The 20,991-nt window shown below is 49.0% G+C and overlaps 2 protein-coding genes and 1 long non-coding RNA gene across 6 annotated transcripts in view; all 3 read left to right on the top strand.

Moving 5' to 3' along the window:
- The first annotated feature begins 143 nt into the window (after positions 1–143).
- Positions 144–5,354, top strand: CHPF2 (chondroitin polymerizing factor 2). 3 transcript variants are annotated; one of them, XM_069006099.1, is made up of 4 exons: positions 144–183; positions 2,399–2,963; positions 3,409–3,591; positions 3,876–5,354. In XM_069006099.1, exons 2-4 carry the CDS (start codon positions 2,571–2,573, stop codon positions 5,136–5,138), a joined length of 1,839 nt encoding a protein of 612 aa, XP_068862200.1. In that variant the 5' UTR covers positions 144–183; positions 2,399–2,570; the 3' UTR covers positions 5,139–5,354. The 3 variants fall into 3 exon arrangements, with proteins under 3 accessions (XP_068862200.1, XP_068862198.1, XP_068862199.1); XM_069006097.1 differs by lacking the exon at positions 144–183 and adding an exon at positions 317–669; XM_069006098.1 differs by lacking the exon at positions 144–183 and adding an exon at positions 587–669 and having other exon boundaries at positions 2,365–2,963.
- Positions 5,355–8,027: 2,673 nt separating this feature from the next.
- LOC138105563 (uncharacterized) lies at positions 8,028–9,937 on the top strand. Its single transcript, XR_011148522.1, has 3 exons — positions 8,028–8,105; positions 9,500–9,555; positions 9,664–9,937. It is a non-coding gene; the product is annotated as an uncharacterized lncRNA (long non-coding RNA).
- A 2,707-nt stretch (positions 9,938–12,644) lies between these two features.
- Positions 12,645–20,991, top strand: part of SMARCD3 (SWI/SNF related BAF chromatin remodeling complex subunit D3) — a 77,546-nt gene continuing 69,199 nt past the window's right edge. The window contains exons 1-2 of one of the 2 annotated variants that reach the window (XM_069006095.1): positions 12,645–13,181; positions 14,743–14,932. The gene's annotated coding sequence lies outside the window, so the exon portion shown is untranslated. Of the gene's footprint in view, positions 13,498–14,742; positions 14,933–20,991 lie in introns of both variants that reach the window. The other variant, XM_069006093.1, reaches the window with a different exon arrangement.

Raw genomic sequence — 20,991 nt, 5'->3', positions numbered from 1 at the left:
CCGGGCGGCGCGCGGCCCCGGGGAGCGCGGTCCGCACAGCCCGCCGCGCCTCCCGGCATGCTGCGCGCCCGCTCGGCCCCACCCCCGCACGTACCATAGAGGCGCCGAGGCTGCTGGCCAGAGCGGCCGCCAGGCACCATCGAGAGTAGAGCGGAAGCGGAAGCGCGCGGGGCGATGCGACAGGTGAGGTGGCAGCGGCGGAGAGCGGCCGGGCTGAAGCCGCCGCCACTCCCCACGCCCCCGTCCCAGAACCCCGGCCCGCCCTCTGTCCTGTCACCGGCCTGCGGGTAACAGAGTCCCGGGGCCGCCGTCCCGTAGGGCCGCTGCCGCCCGAGCGCCCTGCGCCCGCCATGTCCTGCGGCCGCCCTGTGAGCTCGGCCTGGCCGTAGCTGCCGCGATGCGGCTGGGCGCGTTCCTGAGCGCGCTGCGGCCCGCGCTGCCTCTCCTGCTCGGGCTGTCCCTGGGCTGCAGCCTGAGCCTCCTGCGCGCCTCCTGGAGCCACAGTGCGGCTGAGGAACGCTGTCTGGCACCGGGGCCGCCCGCGCCGCCCGCCCGTGGGGCTCCGCCCGAGACGGGGGAGGGGAGGCCCGGCCCGGGCCACGAGGATTTCAGGCCCCGGATTGTGCCGTATTACAGAGACCCCAACAAGCCTTACAAAAAAGTGCTCAGGTAAGTTACGATTTTTCTGGCCTGGATTTCCTTCAAGCAAAATATTCTCGTGTGGAGTTCTAAATTTTTGTGTGAGTGAACAGGTTCAAGGTGGAATTTGCTGTTTGAAATAACTTGTGTGGTAAGAGCGTGGTGCACTAAGGCAACGGCCGAGATTGTTACCTTAAGAGGTGCAAGAGATGTGCTCAGGAAATTAACGTGAGGGGAAAAAAGGCAGCAAAATTGCCCAAGAGGAGTGAGAATATTTCTTCTCAATATAGGGAGGGTGATTCTGCCCTGCTCAGGTGAGATCCCACCTGCAATGCTGCATCTAGCAATGACATAAGCTTGTTGGAGCAAGTTCAGAGGAGGCCACCAAGATGATTAGAGGGATGTAGGAAAGGCTGAGAGAACTTGAGTTGTTCAGTCTGGAGAAAAGAAGCCTCACAGTGATCTAGTTGCAGCCTTACAGTACCAGAAAGGGAGCAGCCAAGAAGGATGGAGAGAGACCGTTTAACAAGGATGTGGAGTGACGGGACAAGGGAGAATGACTTCAAACTGAAAGGGAGTAGGTTTAAATTAGATATTAGGAAGAAATTCTTCCCTGTGAGGATGGCAAGGCACTAGCACAGGTTACCCACAGAAGCTGTGGCTGCCCCATCCCTGGCAGTGTCCAAGGCTGGGATGGACAGGGCTTGGAGCAACCTGGGATAGTGGAAGATGTCTCTGCCTGTGGCAGGATATTGGAACTAGATATTAAAGGTCCCTTCTGCCTCAAAGCATTCGGGGATTCTGTGATTCTTTTGTTACGCTTAATAGAACATGTTAAGTTATTCTTCAAAACTTGTTTTAACTGGTCTGCTCAGTAGGAAAATTTTGATCAATTAATAGTAGTATATGTGTTAAGGAAATTTTCCTGCCTGACCATCCAGGAGCCACTGGGGATTTCACTGGCACTGCCCTAGGCTGTCACTGCTGGGACCGAGGCTCCTTTGCAGCTACAGCTCTGGTGACCCAACAGGTGCCGTGCTCAGCTCCTTCCACACACCACACTCATACTGTCAGACAAGTTTCCTTGGCCCCAGGTTTCCTGTAGCAGTCCCTTTGGTTTCTTTAAGTATTTCACTTGTGGTGCAGCAGCATCATAACAGCTCAGGATGGTACCTGTGTAGAGGGACCCTGAACAAAGGGACCCCTGGATGTTTGTACCCTCACAGTCTCTGTGTACTCTCTGGTGGTTTTTGGTCTGGAGTCTTCTCATTGTTCACTGAGTCCTGCAGGGCTTTGTGCTGTTTGTGAGGCCAAAGACCACCACCCATTGCTGGCTCATGGCCTGGGGATTCAGTGATCTCCCAGCACCCAGGGTGCCATGTGCAGCTGGTGCACCCCAGCCACCAGCACTAGAGACTCCTCAACAATCAGTCCTGTGTTTTTATTGCACATACCTGCTAAGCTGCACCATGTACTAAGTTCCAGGTGGTTAGCTCTGTGGTATTTTAATTTTAATTGCATTGGTACAGTTTTCTAGCTCAGATAGATAATGTGAGATTGTAGCTGCCTTGAAGGAAGCAAGTGTTTTTACAAAATGGGTTTTTCACTAGTGAGTCTTCTCTTAAAGCTCTATGACTAAGCTTGACTTTTTCACCCTGGGTAGATTCCAGCAGTTAAAGACTTATCCCAAGTTACCATAATTCTTTGATTTTTTTTCTCCTCCAGCTGTTTGTCATGTAGGTATGTACTTCCTTTACAGAACTCGCTACATCCAGACAGAATTGGGATTCCATGAGAGACTATTTGTGGCTGTCCTGACCTCCAAGGCCACACTGAACACATTGGCAGTGGCAGTGAACAAGACAGTGGCCCACCACTTCCCTCGCCTGCTGTACTTCACTGGGCTGCGCAGTGCCAAGGTGCCCCATGGCATGGTGCTGGTGGCCCACGGCGATGAGAGGCCCATTTGGCTCATGTATGAGACCATGAACTATATCCATCAACATTTTGGTTCTGACTATGACTGGTTCTACATCATGCAGGATGACACCTATGCCCAAGCTGAACAGGTCAAGGCTCTGGTGACACACCTGAGTATTAACCAAGATGTGTACCTGGGGCGAGCAGAGGAGTTCATCGGGGGAGATGAGCAGGCCCGTTACTGCCATGGGGGCTTTGGCTACCTCCTGTCCCGTAGCCTGTTGCTTAAGCTCCATCCACACCTGGACAGCTGTCGCAATGAGATCCTCAGTGTGCGCCCAGATGAGTGGCTGGGTCGTTGCATCATTGATTTCCTTGGCATCACTTGTGTTTCCCAGCTCCAGGTATTACCTCCCTGCTTGGGTCTTGTGTTAGCTGAGCCTGACAGAGCACAAAATCTTACTTGTTCTCTGCCGCATAGCCAAGTGGCTTTTTTGTGAGTTGCTGCTGTGAGTTGCAGAGGAAGGAAGGGCTGTGTGCTATGGCAGCATTGCGGAGGGCCCAGAATCACAGCTGGGATGTTGAGGGAGAGAGAGCACACATAGGATTTAATTTTCAACCTACTAGCAGGGCTGATTCACATGTTTTTGAAGGCAGGATAAAGGGTATGTTGGTACTGAGAAACAAGTGGGAATGCAGTGCAGGGTGGGAGGGACAACTTACCCCTTTTTCTTTTTCTGGGTACTACAGTCAGTATGGAAAGAGGGACAGGTGTGTGTCTGGGGTGAGGAAAAGCTGCTCTGCAAACTCGAGTTCCACACCAGTCTTTCTGGCTTTTGTCTGCTTCAGGGCCAGCATTATCACACTTACGAACTGGCCAAGAATACTGAATTGGAGAAGGAGGAAGAAGAGGAGTTTCAAGCAGCTCTTGCGGTGCACCCTGTTTCTGACATGACCCTGATGTACCGGCTGCACAAGCAGTTCAGCAGGATCCAGCTGGACAGAGTCTATCAGGAGATCCAGGACCTCCAGGTATGTGGTGAGGGATATCTGCAAAAACTCCTTGACCAAACAGATTGCCTTCATTTTCAGCACACTGGAGGAAGATCATTGCTTCTGTTTGTGGGCAACTGTTAGTCAGACACAGGCTACAGTCCCTTGTCTCAGAAACAGCACTTCTGACACCATGTTACCCAAAACTGCTGGTGTGACACTACCCATGTACAGTTGTAGGTGGTGAGGTGGGCCTGGGGAGGAGCTGACCTGAACCTCTTTGAGAACATGTGGGGATCAGTTTGTGCTCTCTGTTTGCGCAGATGCAGATCAGGAACCTGACAGCCCTGACCCCTGCAGGTGAGGCAGGTGTGACCTGGCCTGTGGGCATTAACGCCCCATTCCTTCCAAAGTCCCGTTTTGAGGTGATCAGCTGGGACTACTTCACAGAACAGCACCTCTTCTCCTGTCCTGACGGCTCCCCAAAGTGTGAGCTCTCTGGAGCCAGTAAGGCAGATGTCAGCGAAATCATTGAGTCTGCGGTCGAGCAGCTGAACCGTCGCTATCAGCCCCTGCTCCGCTTCAGCAAGCGGCAGCTGCTGAACGGCTACCGGCGCTTCGACCCTACGCGGGGCATGGAATACACGCTGGACCTGCTCCTGGAGGCCGCCACCCAGAAGGGTCACAGTCATGTTCTGGCTAAGCGAGTGAGCCTGGTGCGACCCTTAAGTAAGGTGGAAATTATTCCTATGCCATATGTGACAGAGGCCACACGGGTGCAACTGGTGCTTCCCTTGACAGTGCAAGACCTGGATTTTGTAGCAAACTTCCTGGATATGTTTGCTATGAACACCCTGGACACACATGATAATGCCCTGCTGACTTTGCTTTTTATCTACCATCCCTACGATGCCCAGAGAGTTGGTCAGGTGGATGTTTTTGCTGGAGTCAAAGCCATGGTAGGAGAGCTAGAGAAACGCTATGCAGAAGTTAAAATCCCATGGATCAGTGTTAAAACAGAGGTGCCATCACAAGTGAAGCTCATGGATATAGTCTCAAAGAAGCATCCCGTGGATACACTGTTCTTCTTGGCCAGCGTCTGGACAGAAATCAACATGGAGTTTTTGAACCGCTGCCGCATGAATACCATCAGCAATTGGCAGGTCTTTTTCCCTGTGCATTTCCAGGAGTTCAACCCTGCACTGGTGTACCGTGGTGAGCAGACAGCATCCTCCAACACTGACTTCCTGAGAGATGGGCATTTTGACAGACATTCCTTTGCTGAGGCCTGCTTTTATAATTCTGACTATATGACAGCACGTACCAAGCTTGCAGCTGATATCCTGGACCGAGATGAGGTGCTGGAGAGCATGGAGGTATTTGATGTCTTCCTCCACTATTCTGGCCTGCACTTGTTCAGGGCTGTGGAGCCAGGGCTAGTGCAGAAATACACACTGAGAAGCTGCAATCCCCGGCTCAGTGAGGAGCTGTACCACCGCTGTGTGCTCAGTAACTTGGAAGGACTCGGGTCCCGCTCACATTTAGCCATGGCCCTCTTTGAGCAGGAACAGGCCAACAGCACTTGAGAGATGAGAAACAGCAAGAGCTTCTCAGCACCTTAACACTTGGCACTTTCCATCCCCTTCCCAGCCTTGCCATGGGTGAAGGGTATGTGAGGTCAAGGGAGGAGGAAGACTTTCCCAGACCCACTCTGAGGCACTTGGGCTATGGAGTGAGGCTGTTTCAGTGGAGGGGGTTTGGTTTTGGGTTTTTTTTTTTAAATAAATATAATTTTCTTTCCAGGCAGAGTAATGTGGTCACTTGTAAACTTTGCAGTCTTTGGATGAGGGAGGTAAACAAGCTGTAGAGTTGACCTTACTTAAAGCTATGTCATTCTGCTGAGCAGTGCAGGCAGAGAGTGAGTAAGAGCTGTGTACTTGGACAAAGTTACCTTGACTGGTTCTGGTTTAGCTGGACAAAGCTATTCAACCACTTTCACTTTGCTGGTTTTGCCTCTTTCAGAGCTGCAGAGTGGTTCCAGCTTAAGTATGTTGGGGCTGGAGACTCCATAGTCCCTCCCAGCAGTATGATCTGGTGGATAGTAACTTTTACAGTTGAAAACTTCTTTCTCCTGTTTAAATGAAATTTCTTGCATTTCAATTTGTTCCCATTGCTTCTCTCAGCATCACTGGACACCACTGAGCAGCAGCTGTTTGTGTCTTCCTTTCACTCTCCCGTTACTGACACACACACGGATGAGACTGCCCTGAGCCTGTTCTCCAGATGAAACAGTCCCAGCTTTTGCAGCCTCACTGTCAGGACAAACACTCCCATTACTTAACATTTCCACATCCCTTTGCTGGACTAACTCCAGTATGTCCATGTCTGTCTTGTACTGGGAGGCCTAGACTGCACACAGCACTCCTGGCATGTCTCACGTGTGCTGAGGAGACAGGTCATTGTCCTTGACCTGCTGGCCGCAGTTCTGCTGCCTCAGCCCAGGGTGCTCTACCTTTGCTCTGCGGGAATGCTGCTGGCTTATGTTTAGCTTGGTATCCATTAGGACCCCACTAATCCTTTTTCAGCTTTCCAGCATCATCTTTCTAGCCAACATCCTAGAGATCAAAGCCCAAAATCCTAAAGGGAACTTGTGTGTTTATGTGATAAGTTGGCAAGTGTGACTGACTCTGTTCATCGCTGCAGGGTCACTGCTGAAGGAAAGAGCTTGTATTTGCTACACTCATCTCATGAGGTGAGCGAGGTGAAGGTCTGGTGCTGGCATCAAAAGAGATGCTGAAAAATCAGAAAAGCTTAAAAGAAGTATTCAGAGTCAGGAACATCAGTTCAAATTGGATAGAAATGTCAGATTTACTTATTTAATAAGTAAGGCATGCCTCATTTACATGGGAAGAAGACAGATCTCTGCAGTGCCTTATGGGGATGTGTTTGTTGCTAAGCACATGTTCGCAGAATGAGGACAAGGGCAGCTACCTGGGAAACCTTTTATTATGATGGTTGTTCTGCATGGGGAGGTCCTGATCCATTATGATCCAAGTAGGAAAGAGACTCAGACTCTGTAGGGTGCTATTTAAGATATGATGTGTTAGAGCTAACACGATAGAATAGTGTACATCATCTCATATCCTTGAGATGTGGGGAACTCCAAGTGGGCCTCTGATCCCCACCCAGCATGCCCTGCAGAGCCCACCTGCAGTGCTGGTTCTCCCTTTTTTGCCATTAGAGCCATTATAAGAGTGCAAGAAAACAACTCTGTCTAATAGTGAGGCAAGAAATTCTCATGCAAACATCCTTTCTGTCTGACAGCAGGAATGACGAACAAAGGCCAGGCCACATGAGTGGCAGAATGGCTGGACATGACCTAGAGCTGCCCACAGGCATTTCTGTATGAGGAGCTGGCTGAGACTGTCTGGTGTGCAAGGGATTTGTGCAGCAAACCCAGGCCTGACTGTTACCCTGTGAGCAGCACAGGCCTGTGTGTGCTCAGGTGAACATCTCCTTGGGATGTAGCAACTGCCAGGTGGGATCATGTGCCATGGCAGAGATAGACAGAGCGAAAACCCCGATGCTTGCCTTGGGGATGGTGTGCTCATCTTGAATGCAGAAGAGATTCTGGTGCATGGAGTCAGAGAGGATGAAGTGCTTGTAATTGCAGGTTTCAGTACAGTGTAATATCCAAGGAGAATTCCTTGGATCACTGTTCTACATAACACATCTGAAAGCACTGGCAGTAGACACTGGGTCCTGTAAGAAACTAAGCAAGCAGCAGATCTACTGCACCGGGACACAGTGGGTGTCATGCCACCAAGCTGAGCACTAACCTGGGAGAGATGCAGGAATTGGCTGTCAGGAATTGCTGTGACTGAGAGCTGTGGGGAATGTAACAGGTGGGGATGTCTGGATGTAAAACAAGGTGCTAAAGAAAAGGGTTTGAAATGACATAGGGCAAGCAAGAATCATTAGTGAGTCCTCATTAGAGAAAGAAGAGAATCATGGGAAACAGGGTAGTGAGATTTGATGGATGTAACCCAAAAGCCAGAAATGTTGTTGCAAACTTGTTGTTGGCAAGTCCTTGCCTGCGTCAGGGCATGTCAGATGATGATGCAACACTACACAGAACTTAAAATTCTTGAAAGCATCTTGGGAGAAAGCTGAGGGAAGCTGGAAGCTGATTCTTCTATTTTTAAAAATCCAGTTCTGTGGGAAAGGAAAGGCAGGAAATACTACTAGCAGACTGCCCAATCCATAAGCTGGGGATTCTGGTTTTTACCTGAGGAATAGTTCTCCAGCCAGTGTTGCTTGACACTTGAAATTGATTATTTCGAAGAAAATATAAGATCTCTACAAATAAAATTGGCACATTATGTTAAAAAATGTGAAAAAAGTCATGAAGAGAAGATAATGGTGGAGAAGAGTGTGTAGCAGAGCAAGGCTCTTCACATAGATTTTTTTGTCTTAGAACAGTCAAATGCAAACTTACCGGCTTGGGGAAGACAGTGTATCACTGCTCCAGAGAGGACTGTGTGTTAAAAAAGGTAAGTCTGTAAAGAAATTGACTGTATTAAAGTGCAAGCAGCTTCATTTTTCTTGGACCCACTATTTTAGACATTAAAATCCAGGCGCTGTCCCAGCCTTGTAAAATATCGGTTTAAGACATGATATAACAGATCTGTACAGGTAGAAGATCTGGGGGAAACAGATGTTGTTGATGTGAGACAGCAAGAAGGGCCCTGGTGGCAGAGCACACAGCCTATTTTTTAAGGCTTCTAGGGAACAGAAAATACACAAAGGATGTTCGAGGTTCACAAAACTTACCTGAAGATTGTAAGAAGTATTTTTACAATGTGAGATGCAGAACTCTTGTAGTTGTAAGACAAGGAGTAATGGCTTTAAACTGGGTTTAATGGTTTTAAACTAAAAGAGGGTAGATGCAGACTAGATGCAAGAGAGACCATTTTTAAAGCGAGGCTGGTAAAGCACTGGCACAGGTTGCCCAAAGAACCTCATCCATGGAAGTCTCCAAGGCCAGGTTGAATGGGACTTGGAGTGACCTTATTGACCTTATTATGGGTGGGAGATATCCCTGCCATGGCAGGGTGGGACTAGATGACCTTTAAAAGTCCTTCCTAACCCAAATTTTCTATGATTCTATGAGTTCTTAGAAGGTTGTGAGTGATCTGATTAGGGTGTGTGAGTACATGTACTAAGTGAAAACACTGGATACTAAAGCAGTTTTTAGTTATCCGGGGTAAGCCACAACAGCTACACCAAGACGAACAGCTTTAAATTGCAATAGATTAATTCCAAAGGAAAACAGGCACATGCTTTCAGTGCTGAAAGTGAGTAGCTAGTGAAATTATAGCAGTAACTCTTCTGGTGTGCTACAATTGAATTGGTTTATGTAACAGAGATCATTGGAGGCAAGTGTGAAATTACTTGTCAAACATAGGTGAGCAGAATAAGTCCTTGTCAAATGTTAGGGGGTGTAGAGTAAGTCCTTCATGGCCTTAAATTTCGTGACTGCCACTATATGGTGGATGAAATTTGCAAAAGAGAAATCTATCAAAGGCTGTTAAAGCCAAAACCTCTGGCACAGCAGTCTCTGAATTACAAATCTGTAAGACCTAGGAGAGCTGCCAGAGAGGGAGCATTCCTCGTCTACCCTATTTTTATGATTTTTTTCTAGGCAGACAGCATTGGCCACTGTCGGGGAGAGGGTAAATGAGTCAGGTGTGCATATGATTTGACTCTGTGCCACCATTTTTGTGTCTTGTGCTAAAAAATACTAGATCTTTTTCAAGGATGCACTTTAGTTCAGCCAGAAATGATGAACTATGTGAGGATCATGATACTGAGTTTGCATACTACAGTGGGGTCAGGAACTGGTCAGGAAGACAAATAACCATGATTGTCATGTTTGACCTTGTAGCCCTGAAGAGATGCACACCCTTATGTGGTGTTTCTGCTTACCCCAACATGCACCAGGTATGTTTACTTTTGTGTATACTTCACTTTCTTTGGGGTCCACAGTAATGGATATTTTTCTTCCTTGTCTTTAGTTGTGAAGGTAATTTCCTCCATTGCATGTTTTAGACTGGCTGACATATCCTGTTGGAATAATCTGTTGATCCTAGAGAAGGATGTACGGTATATGTTACAAACACAAGAAGCTTCTATCCCAGCTGCATTTTTAACTTCAAGTAACAGGTGAAAATAGACTCTCCACCTTTTCATCTGTGACAGATAGCTACTCTATCCCAAATTAACAAGTATACTTAAAAAAACCCCAAACCCAGATGTTGTGAACTCAGATATTGTGTCTGATCATGGTGTCCATCAGTCTTCTCCAAGACTGGAATATAAATGATGTGCCTCTGCCATGCAACCTGGACGAGTAGCCCATCTCCCTCAGGGGATCTTCCCACGGTGGTCTCCCCCCTCCTCCCTGGAGCACACCTGACTAGCAGTTCAGGTCTGTCTGGGCAGGTCCTCCACTCAGTCACAGCTCACAAGCTGCTTCACCCCAAAGTGCTGCAAGGCCAATTCCCAGCACACTGGAGAGTGCAACCCAGGCACTTGCAGATGGTCTAAGCTGTTCCACCGAAGTTCTGGAGTTGCTGTTGGTCAGATGAGATGAGTAGATAGAGGATAGGATGCTCTCAGTAACAGGTGCACATTCCCCCAGCTACAGCAATGTATTCTTGCTCAGCAGACTCCTCCATTCTTAATTCCAGCACAAAGAGTTCTTTTCATAAGAGCTTGCTGTCTTCTCTTTGGCTTTGAGCATTGCCTTGTCACGCATCCATTGTGAAATATTCTGTACAGCACTGCAGAACGTGTGCAGGTGCAGTCTGCCAGCTTGGTCTCAAGTTGGAAGTCGTGGCCTGAACCACTACACCAGATGCTTTCATGCCCCACTGTCCCAAGGGCTCGCCACTCCCTAGACCTGTACTTCATCCAAGGCAGTCACCCTCTCCTATTCCCATTCCAAACCCTTTCCTGGATGTACTAAGCACTTACCTTGTCTTCTCAGCATGCATGCTGAACCATTGTTCATGGATTCTCAAAGGGGGCAATTTTCTGGTGACAGGTACCACACAAACTAATTTTCCATTTGCAACAGTATTTTGCTGGTACAAATAAATGTAGGGAAAAGCTTGAAAATGTGACACAAAAAATGCAGTGAAAAAGCCAAAAGCATGTGTATAGTCTCTCCTTAAAAACACCCAGTGAGACTTAAATCCACCTCGTCATCTTTACAATATTTTACTTCATCTTTTAGACATACACTGTTTTTTGAGCCCATGAAGCTGGCAGGTTTGCTTGGCTTTTTGCAGATGGAGCTCAGTCCTTTCACTGCTTCCTCACAGCTGCTTGGAGCATCACCCCAAGGTATTCGCTGTCAGTGCTCATTCTGTCCAAACTTCCCTCCTCGTCCCCGTGGACTGCAGGGCTTTGGCAAGTCGCACTGAAGGTTCCTTCTAATTACTTTGTCCACGTGCACATCATAGACATCTCCCACTGGGTGTTTAAGAAGCAATTTTCCTTTTCCTGTTAGAATTGACACTGCACCAAAGACCCTTAGCTCGCCAGGCCCAGTACCTTCATCCTCACCCTCCCGGGAGTCACCAGCTCCTTAAACACAAGGAAAAGCGTGCGGACAGTGGATCGCAGCTCTGGGGATGTTCTGAATTTGAAGGATTGGACGTGCCTCAGAGCTCCCCTGGCCTGTTTGCTCTCTCATCCTGTTAGTACCGTACCCATCGCCACTGGAATTCTCATTGCCTCCCGGTGAACCCCAGCCCCGTCACCGTCGGTGCGAGCCCCGCTCGGTACCGGTCGGAAGCGCTCCCGACCCTGCTGCGAGCGGGCGGTGCTCGTCCCCAGCCAGGTACGGGCAGCGCGGGCCGGGTTGGCACCGGGTTGGGCGGGGGCTCTGCGTCGGGCCCGGCGGCCCGGGGGGGTGATGCGGAGCGGGGACGGCGGGCGGCGCTGTGGAGCGCGCGGAGGCTGCGGCGGCGGGTCGGGAGCGCTGCTGGAGCAGCGGGGCTGCGGCGGCGAGGGCGGCAGGGGGCGGCGGTGAGTGCGGGGGATGAGTGCGGAGGATGAGTGCGGGGCGGGGGCGGCGGGGCTGGGGGATTGCGATAGTAAGGGGACTCTGGCGGTGGTGCGGGGAGAAGGGGGTGGCTGTGGCGGCGGAAGCAGGAGTGGTGGGGCTGGGGACCGTGGCGGCGGCGGACCTAAAGCCAGTCCGTCCCTCTCTCGAGCTCTGTCGAGGCGGCAGAGCCGGAGCGGCCCGTGGGGCTGGGAGGGTGTGGGCGCCGCACCCACCTGTCCCCGGGAGGAGCGCCGCGCCGCCCCCGCGGGGCTGGGAGCGGGGCAGGGGCAGCGGCTGCACCGCCCTCCCGCCGCAGCAGCGCGGCTGGGGCCGGGCGCTCCCGGCGCGGGACCCTCTGCCCTAGCGCGGCGGGCGAGCCGCACTTTACAGACGGTCCCTGGCCGCTCTCCGCAGCGCCGCGCAGGCGCTCCGCGCGCAGACGGCCCCGGCGGGAGCGGAGCATGGACGGGACGGTGAGCGCCGCGCGGCCCCCCCCGCCCCGGCCGCCCTCCGGCTCGGCCCTGCCCCGGGCATCTGCGAGACCCCCACGCCGGCGGTACCCCTGGGCCGGGCACGGACCCCGGGCAGCACCGCTGCTGCTCCCGCCCGGGCGCTGCCCGCAGGGCTCGCCCGCCCGGGAGATTGGTGGAGTCCGGGCGGACCCCGCGCCGCCGGTACCGCCCGGCGGTGCCTCCCTCCTCAGCCGCCGCCGCCGCCGCTCTCCCGCGGAGCCGCGGCTGGAGCACCCTGGCGGCTGCCGCGCCGCGCTCTCTGATCTTTCCCCCGGACTCGGCTTTACGCGGTGCAGCGCCCGCCTGGCCCCCGCCGTGTGTCCCAGCGCGGGCCCCCCATCCTCCGCCGAGCCCCGGCGGCTTTGCTGCCTTGCAGGAACTCGGCTCGCACGGAGAGGCAGGCAGAAAGGGGGAGCCCAGTGCTCATTTACCTCTCCCGAATGTGGGCTGCAGGCCCCCTCGGGAGGGTCTCCTTTAGCAGGGACTGACTTTACCGAGGGAGACACCATCACTCGTCTGGAATTGCCCATCCTGCCCTGACATGGTCCATGCATTCTCTGGAGAGGAGGGTCCTCTTCTTTAACACCCTGTTCCTGGAGACACCCCAGCGCTGCCCTGCATCTAACTGACTGCTGTCTCTGGTGCTCCAGGAACAACCAGCCTTCACAGGAGATGGCAGCTTTTGAGAGAGAGTATTTGACTTGCTGCCTCTAAGATGCCCCTCAGTTCCGTCTTCAGAGGGAGATACATGGTCCCAGATACTCTCTCAGGACTAACGGATCTGTGCCTGTGGGAGACTGATGCTCTGCGTGGCCTTCTGGAGGATCTTCTGACTTCCTGAACATGTAAACCATCTCACTTTGGCACCAGGAGTCTGCTGCTGGAGATTGCTGCTCCCTCCCTCCCTCCTGTTCCCTGAAGCCTGAACTCTTCTCCGTTTCCTCCATCACTGTGGCCTGTGGAGGATCCCTGTGTGCAAGCTGCTGCTGGGAAAAACTGAGGTAGAATTAAAATGGGGGACTGAGGAACAAACAAGGTCATTCACCAGCCAGCATGATCTGGGAGAGTGTGCATTATCCTTGCCTGGTACTGGCAGCACTTCCCTTCTTGGAGAGACTGACTTCATCCTACTGCCCATCCGAGGAAGTCCTGCAGCTTCTGAAAATAACCACTTCCTTGGTGTTGTCTCAGGAGCAATCAATGATCTGCTGTTTTCCATGGGGACACGACCAGTGAAGCCAGCCTGTCTTCCCTTGCTGAATGCCCTGACCTCTCTGTGAGGAGGAACTTGCAGCTTGGCCTTGCCCCTAAGGCAGGGTGAGGACACTCAGCCTTTGCTCTCCTCCTTTTCCTCAGTGCTGCAGAAGTGTTCCTTCCTGTACCTCATGCACTCTTCCTTCTCATTTGCGCTGCCTCCACTGCGGTGTTTGCCTCAGCCCCTGCTTGCCTGGGATCTGTCCTTCCTTGAATACAGCTCTGTTTCAGCAGAATTCACCATGATCTTCTTTCTGTCCTTTTTTCTTCCCTTTTTCTGACCCCACTAGATCCAGAGCCTTGGTCCTGTCCCTGGTGGAGTTACCCACTCTACTCATGCGGCCTGGCACTGCCCAGGCTGGCACTGCAATGTTCATGCTTCCCTTTCTTGCCTGTCCATTCTTTGAACAGTTGTTTCTATCTGCATGTCTAGGTGCGAGCTTATGCTTGAGAGTGCTGTGTGTGCTGGTGCTCACACCTGTTCTGCTGTAATGCTGCTTTTCTTCATCAGCTACAGTACAGAGCTGTCAGGAGCAGCAGGGCTTTGTACTTGCAGGTGCAGCTGGCTCAGCTCTTCCCAAGGAACAGGTCCCTTTTTCTTCTTAACCTAGTTCATCTTCTTTGGGACCTACCATAGCATGCAGACACTGAAGCTGCCTGACTATGCCCTAAATCGGTGGGATCATTAGTTACTCCATTCTGCCGCACTTTCCCTATTCTACTGGGGCAGCTAACAGTGCCTGCTAAAATGCTGGAGTATTCTGGTAGGAGTTGATTTTGAGTTCTTTAAGGAGTTGATTTTTTTAAGGATGAAAGCAAGCTGACTTGGATAATGTTCCTAAGCTGGCCTGCCTTCCCAAGGTTGAGAACATCTGTCTGAGAAGATACCCTTGCTTCTTGGGACAGGCAAATTCCAGGGATCCACTCTAATCCTACCCACCCTGTGGTTCTTATCAGAGCCTGCTCAATATGTTGACAGGTTATAGGCAAGCAGTGACCTTCATGTTCTTTCTAGATTCCACAAATACAAGCTGGGTCCTGGGGGGAAATTGAAGAGCCCACATGGATGGGCCAGTGCCTGGGCAAAACTGCTGTCCTGGCAGCCTGGACATGCACCTGTGTGCAGAGTCTCCAGAGAAGTCCCAAACCACTATGTCAGTCTCATCTTCCCTTTCTTGCTCTTCTCCCCCTCTTTTTTTTCCCCATGTTGTGCTGCTTATGAAGTGTCACATGGGTTGGTGCAGTTCTAGGAAATGTTTTTATTGTACATTACTTCCCTCTCACCCAGTACGTATTTTCTCTTTTCAGAGCTGGATCCAAATGCATCCTCAGCCTGCTGTCTTAGAGCTGTTCCTGCTTAAGGTCAATGAGAGCATCTCCTGCTAATTCATCATGACATAATATCTGGTCTCCTGCTCCGTTCACAGGATAAGTTTCTTCCTTCTTCTTGGTCTACACAGATGTGACTCCAGGTGTTCAGCTGCCTTGTCTAGTACAGGTAGGTTTTAGCTCTTTGAAAGGTGACCTGTTCTAGTCAGGAAGGATGTGTCTGTGCTTTGTATTGGGGATGGAAAATGTTTACCTTTGGGCATATGGGAAATACTATGTTGTGAAATAAATCCTAAAATGCCAGCTTGCTGCTGCTGACCTAAACAGGTCCTTTGAATAACCAGTTACTTCTGTGAGAGTTTGCACTAGTGCTGGCAGGAAGATGCTGATCTGGCAGAGTGGACTGGCTCAGAGGAAGTGATGTTGGAGGATGCAGTTGCTAAGAGGAGTAGTAGTAGTAGCTGGTATTCTTTGTGGTAATTCATTACTCCATTTGCCACAGGTAAATATAATTAGTTCTTGTCAGGTGGTTATTGATCTGTGGGGTTCCCATGCTTCTCAGTGCAGGTTTAAATTAGCTCTTCCCAGCTAGGAAGACTTCTTCACTATCTGCTGTTGTTGGATGGGCATTGGTCATCTCCATGATAAGGTGCTCAAATCTGCCACTCAGATCTTCATTTTCTAACATTAGTTACATTCTACTTGTTGCTTCCACTGTGAATATCCACCTGTAGCTACCTGTCTGTTTTCCCAGCCAGTACACAGTGTGCCTATAAGGGACTTTTGTTTTTGCCACACCTGGCTTGGAGACTTCTCACCTTTCACAGCCTGCACAGGTCACCTCACTGGTAGTGTAAACTGTGTGGTAGAAGAAATGCATACTATTTTGCTTTGGAAATAAATAGCCTAGGTTATAACAATTCTCACTGGAATTGGAAGAGCTTATGTATGAAAACTCCTTCCGTTTTTTGATGAAGATGCTAATGTTAACCTTCGGTTCTCTTTATCACTTGGCGCTCTCTCCTCATCCAGTGCAGTGTTGATACAGTGGTTTCCAAGCAGAGTGCTTGGGCTAACACCTGGAATTTGGTGGTCTCTCCTTAAATTGAACAGCATTCCAGGAACTTATCTTTTCTGGAATGATGCAGCTGAAGGAATTGAATGGTTCTCAATTGAAACTGTAAAGTATTGAGAGTTCAGGTGTTATACCAGGAGAGTTGTCCAGGCTTTGCATTTTTATAGAAATGTCCTGGGTGCACGGAAATAAGCAGATACCTACAACTTACGTGCCTTTCCATCTAGCTCACAAGATTGTGCTGTGTTCTCCATAGTACTTTCATAATGCAGACACTGGCTAATTGGTCTTGTTCAGGGAATGCTCCTCAGAGGTCATCAAGTGAGGTGTGTTTAATTTGTGTGAATTGACAGCCTGAGATGCCCTTGTCAAATGTTTTCAATATTCACTGAGTAAACATGGAAGTGACAAAGATACTGTCATTTCTGTACCTGGATGTATTTGCGAGCACTGGAAACTCCATGCTGCACAAGGACCCCATGAATTTTATGGAAAGTTCTTTCGGTCTTCCTTCCATTTCTTAAAAAACTCTGCATTCATAGGTTCCAGTGTTTGAGAGACAAACCTCCTATCCTTTCCTTTCTGGCCTCTTACAGTCCTGCAGCCTTCTCTGTTTTCTGTACTGGCACAGAGATGGTGTCTGTGTCTGTCTGTGATCGGTGCTTAAAGCAAGGGACAGAAGCACTTCTCTCTGAACAGAACTAGCACCATGGCTTGATTGAAGGCCTTAGCTAGACTGAAGAATTTTCCTGCTCCAAGAATGTCAGTGTAAGATTCTATTCAACATCGTACCCTTTACCCCCAAATTTGGCACACTTACTCTCTGCCTGTGAATAAATTTAAAAAATTATTTGTTTAAAGGTAATTCAACTCCTTTCGAGATCCTAAACTGCAGGGAAGAAAACACAATTTACCAGTTATATATTTTTATATTTACAGGCACAGCTATTGCATTGAAGTGGGAAATCATGTAAACTTAACTTTTCAGCATGTGGCCTTTGATTTGTAAATGTGCTTTTGATGAGCACCTCCCCTATGGAGACAGGCTGAGAAAGTTGGGACTATTCAGTCTGGAGAAGAGAAGGTTGTGTGGAAGTGTCTGAAGGGGCTACAAGGAAGCTGAAGAGGGATTATTTGTTAGTAACTGCAGTAATAGGAAAAGGAGTAATGGGTACAAATTGAAAGAGGGGGAAATTTAGGTTAGATATTAGGAAGACATATTTTACTATGAAGGTGGTTAGACACTGGAACAGGTTGCCCAGGGAGGTTGTGGGTGCCTCGACCCTGACAGTGCTCAGAGCCGGGTTGGATAAGGCCTTGAGTGATCTGGTCTAGTGGGAGGTGTCCCTGCCCATGGCAGAGGGGATGGGACTAGATGATCTTTAAGTCCATTCCAATCCCTTAACATTTCATGAGTCTATGATGTGAAAGAAATTTGACTTCACTTGCTGAAATTGCAAGGCCCAACAAAGAATGATATTGAAAATTTATAAATTTATTATTTTTAAAGATTTAAACCAGTCATTTTCCTCTGATAAAATATCTATGATTCATGGCAACAGCAGAATTTACAGTTAAGAGGTGGTGTCTAGATGGAAAGCAAGAGCTGTGTTTGCAGCTGTGAGACCAGTGAGGAATGATTTTAAAATGTTACTTGCAGATTTTTATGCTTTCCAGTTTCATGGTAGAAAGAGGACATAGTGGAAGGTTACTTAAGGGGTTTTTTTCTTGTTTGTTCTTTGAGATCATGGGGATAACCACATAGTAACTGATGGGCTGGCAGGCTGATCACACTCTGTGTGGACAGAGGCCAATCTGCGTAGTTGCAGGAGAAGGTACAAAGCTCATTCACTGTGCTTCACAGAGGCATAGAATGTATCAGTTGGAAGGGATCTTTCACAGATCACCTAGTCATGTTCCAGTGTTTCACCTCCCTCATTGTAAAAAATGTCTTCCTTACTAAAAATGCATTCCTTCTAATCTAAAACCACCCTCTTTAAAATGGCAGTTTAAAGGTGTTGTCCCTTGTTTTGTCTTAGAGGCCTTGGTAAAAAGTCTCTGTCTTTCTTACAAGCCCCCTTTAAATACTGAAAGGCTTCAAGAAAATCTCCCTGAAGCCTTCTCTTCTCTGGGTTGAACACCCTTGGCTCTCTCAGCCCATCTCCAGATTAGAGGGCTTCAGCCCTCAGAGCATCTCCATGGCCTCCTCTGGGCTTGCTCCAACAGATCCATATTTGTCTTGTACTGTGGAGCAAGGTGAGGTCTGACAAGAGCAAACAGGAATAATCCCCCCCCTCACACGCTGTCCATGCTGTGGGATCAGCCCAGGACACAGATTGTTTCTGGGCTGGCAGCGCACGTGACCAGGATCTGTTCTATTTTTCATCCACCAGCACCCCCAAAGTCGTTCTCCGCAAAGCTGCTCTGTCAACTCATCCCCAAGTCTGTACTGGGATAGGTGAGACAATTGCCCCAAAGGTGCAGGGCCTTGCACTTGGCCTTGCTGCACTTCATGAGGGTCCCATGGGCCCACTCTGTCAGGGTCCCTCTGGATGCCATCCCTGCCCTCCAGCTTGTCACCTGCACCCCCCAGCTTTGTGTCACCTGCACACACACCAAGGGTGCACTCTGTGTCAAGGGTGCCACTGTCTGTGTCATTAACAGAGATATTAACCGGTACTGGTCCCAGTATGGAGCCCCAAGAGACACCACTGGATCCTGATTTCCATTTGGATATTGAGCTGGCATCTACTGAAAGACATTTTACTTAGAGCCCAAGAACTATTGATTCCAATGTTCAAAAACTCAGCTGAGAAATGTGGAAAACCAGTGTGGCTGAGTAAGGACCTCCTTCCTGAAACTGAAACACAACAGGGAAATGCAGAGGCAGTGGAAGCAGGAACACACATCCTGGGAAGAACATAAGGATACTGCATAGGAGTGTAGGGATGGGATCAGGAAAGCTAAGGCACAGCTGGAACTAAGTATAGCAAAGGATGTGAAGAATAAGGGCTTCCTTCCACAGGTATGCTGGTTAGACAAGGAAGGCAAAAGAAATTGTATCCCCCAATAAATGAGATGGAGAATTAGTGATGACCAAAATGGAGAAGGCTGAGGCACTCAACAACTTTTTTCCTGCTCAGTTTTCACTTGTAATTGCTCTTCCCAAATCACTGGACTCTCTGAACCTCAAGGCAAGGACAGGGGGAATGAAGTCCTGCTCACTGTAGGAGTAGATCAGGACCTAGACCATCTGAGGAACATGGACATACTCAAGTCCATAGGACCTGATTAAACATGTGCCAGGGTCCTCAGGGAACTGGCTGATGGTGAATCCTGTCTCTCCTTAGTAATGTGTATTCATCAAAGAACATCCCATGACTGGAGAAGCCGAAGCCCTGGCATCAACACCAGCCATGAAGCCAGCTGTTGATCTGCACTGATCATGGTTGTTTACACATTAATGGATCTTATGGCTAAAAGAAACTTTTGGATCGTGTGACACCCATATTTTACTGAGCACTAATTGATTTCCATAGGTCCTTACTGTGAGCCTTACACCTTTCACAAAGACAAGCTGGTTAACCATTGGAAATTTCAATGTGATATACTGCTTGTAGACCTTCTATCAGTGGAGGGTTTAAGAACTTGGACAACTACCTGTTAAGAAGGGTTTTGGCAGATCAAGGCTGACTTGGGGCAAGGAAGTATTTGAAGCTCTAAAGGCCATACCAGCCCCTCTGCTTGTTTTCTTAATACTTGTCATTCTTGTATGAATGAAAGTCTCTAGTGCAACGGTATCTGTATGTGTAAGTAATTGTTGTGCCAGTTTTGTGCTTGGTAGTCCAGACCTATCTTAGTAAGGAAGTGAACCAGTGAGGACTGCTAAGAACAGCATCTATAGATCTCCCTGGGATGTGCACAGACCAGCTAGGGACCAAGGCAGTGTGCCCTGAGACAGGGCACCTGAGAAACATCTGCTGTCACAACTTTGCTGTGGACTGTCTGGTACTTTTAGTCTCCACCATTCTCTGAAGTAAATGGTGGTGTGTGTCTTGTGGACATTTAACACATACAGATTTTGCCAAGTGGTTTACAAGTCCAAGAAAACTGGATGCTCCTTATCTAGTTACTTTTTGCATCTTCAATGTCTCTTGGCAAGTCCTATGTCAGTTGGTGTCCCAGGCTGGCTATTTTGCATGAAAAAGATTTCATTCATTTTGAACTTAGTCCTCCATTTTTGTTGGTGGTCCTCAAGTTCTTCTGTTACAGGACAATGTACTCCTTTCATCACAGTGACAATTTTCATTCTGTATATTTCCCCGCTCCTCTGCAATATAAACACACACTCTGCTTCAGTTCCTCTCCATAAGAGGATTATTTTGTACCTAGTCTTTCTATATCTGTATGGTTATAATTCTGCTGTATGCTTTCAGAGATGTGACCAGCACTGGCTGCAGTGTGATGAAAAAACCGTACTGACTGATACTGTGTTCTGTAGTGTCTTCTATCAGGCTCTTCATTACTCCTTCAGACATTATTTTCTGAGTGAATGCTTCTGTCAAGTGTTGCAGCCATCCGCATCTGTTAATATCTTCAACGATATAAATTGCACGCAAAGTTGTAATTAGTGGAGTCCTGTTTTTTGTTTGAAGAGTAGGTGTGTAAGTATGCCATTGCAGGTAAGGAGTCAGCGTGTCTTCTGTAGAGACAAACAGTGCCCTATGGGTCTGTTATGTTCCTATTCTATTCTCAGTTGTGTCCCTGTTTTATTAGGATTAGAATTCTTCGATGAGTCATGTAAATCAAAGTGGGTTTGTCAGCATATGGCACTTCAGTGTTTTGAAAATGGCTCTCAGCAAGATTTCTAAAGAATATAAAAGCTGATAAGGGAAATAGTCAATAAAGAAAACTCCTCGTAAGCAGTAAGAAAAAGCAGTGACTCATACAATGGTTGAGGTTGGAAGGGACCCCTGGAGGTCATCAAGCAGAACTAGTTGCCCAGGACTGTGTCCAGACAGCCTTTCAGTATCTCCAAGGTGGGAGACTCCACAACCTGTCTGGGCAACCTGTCAGCCTCACTGTAAAATACCATTTGTTGATGTGCCAAGGGAACATCTTGTGTTTCAGTTTGTGACCCTGGCATCAGGTCC

Source organism: Aphelocoma coerulescens, chromosome 2 (genome assembly GCF_041296385.1).
Source record: "Aphelocoma coerulescens isolate FSJ_1873_10779 chromosome 2, UR_Acoe_1.0, whole genome shotgun sequence".
In the NCBI taxonomy this organism is placed as follows: Eukaryota; Metazoa; Chordata; class Aves; order Passeriformes; family Corvidae; genus Aphelocoma; species Aphelocoma coerulescens.
Note: the sequence above shows the minus strand (reverse complement) of the source record. Positions and strands in the feature narration are given on the sequence as shown.

Coding starts and splice junctions, on each gene's coding strand:
- CHPF2 (XM_069006097.1), top strand. CDS start 398: ATGCGGCTGGGCGCGTTCCTGAGCGCGCTGCGGCCCGCGCTGCCTCTC. Junction 670..2,398: donor CCTTACAAAAAAGTGCTCAG/GTAAGTTACGAT, acceptor CTTCCTTTACAG/AACTCGCTACATCCAGACAG. Junction 2,964..3,408: donor CTTGTGTTTCCCAGCTCCAG/GTATTACCTCCC, acceptor TGTCTGCTTCAG/GGCCAGCATTATCACACTTA.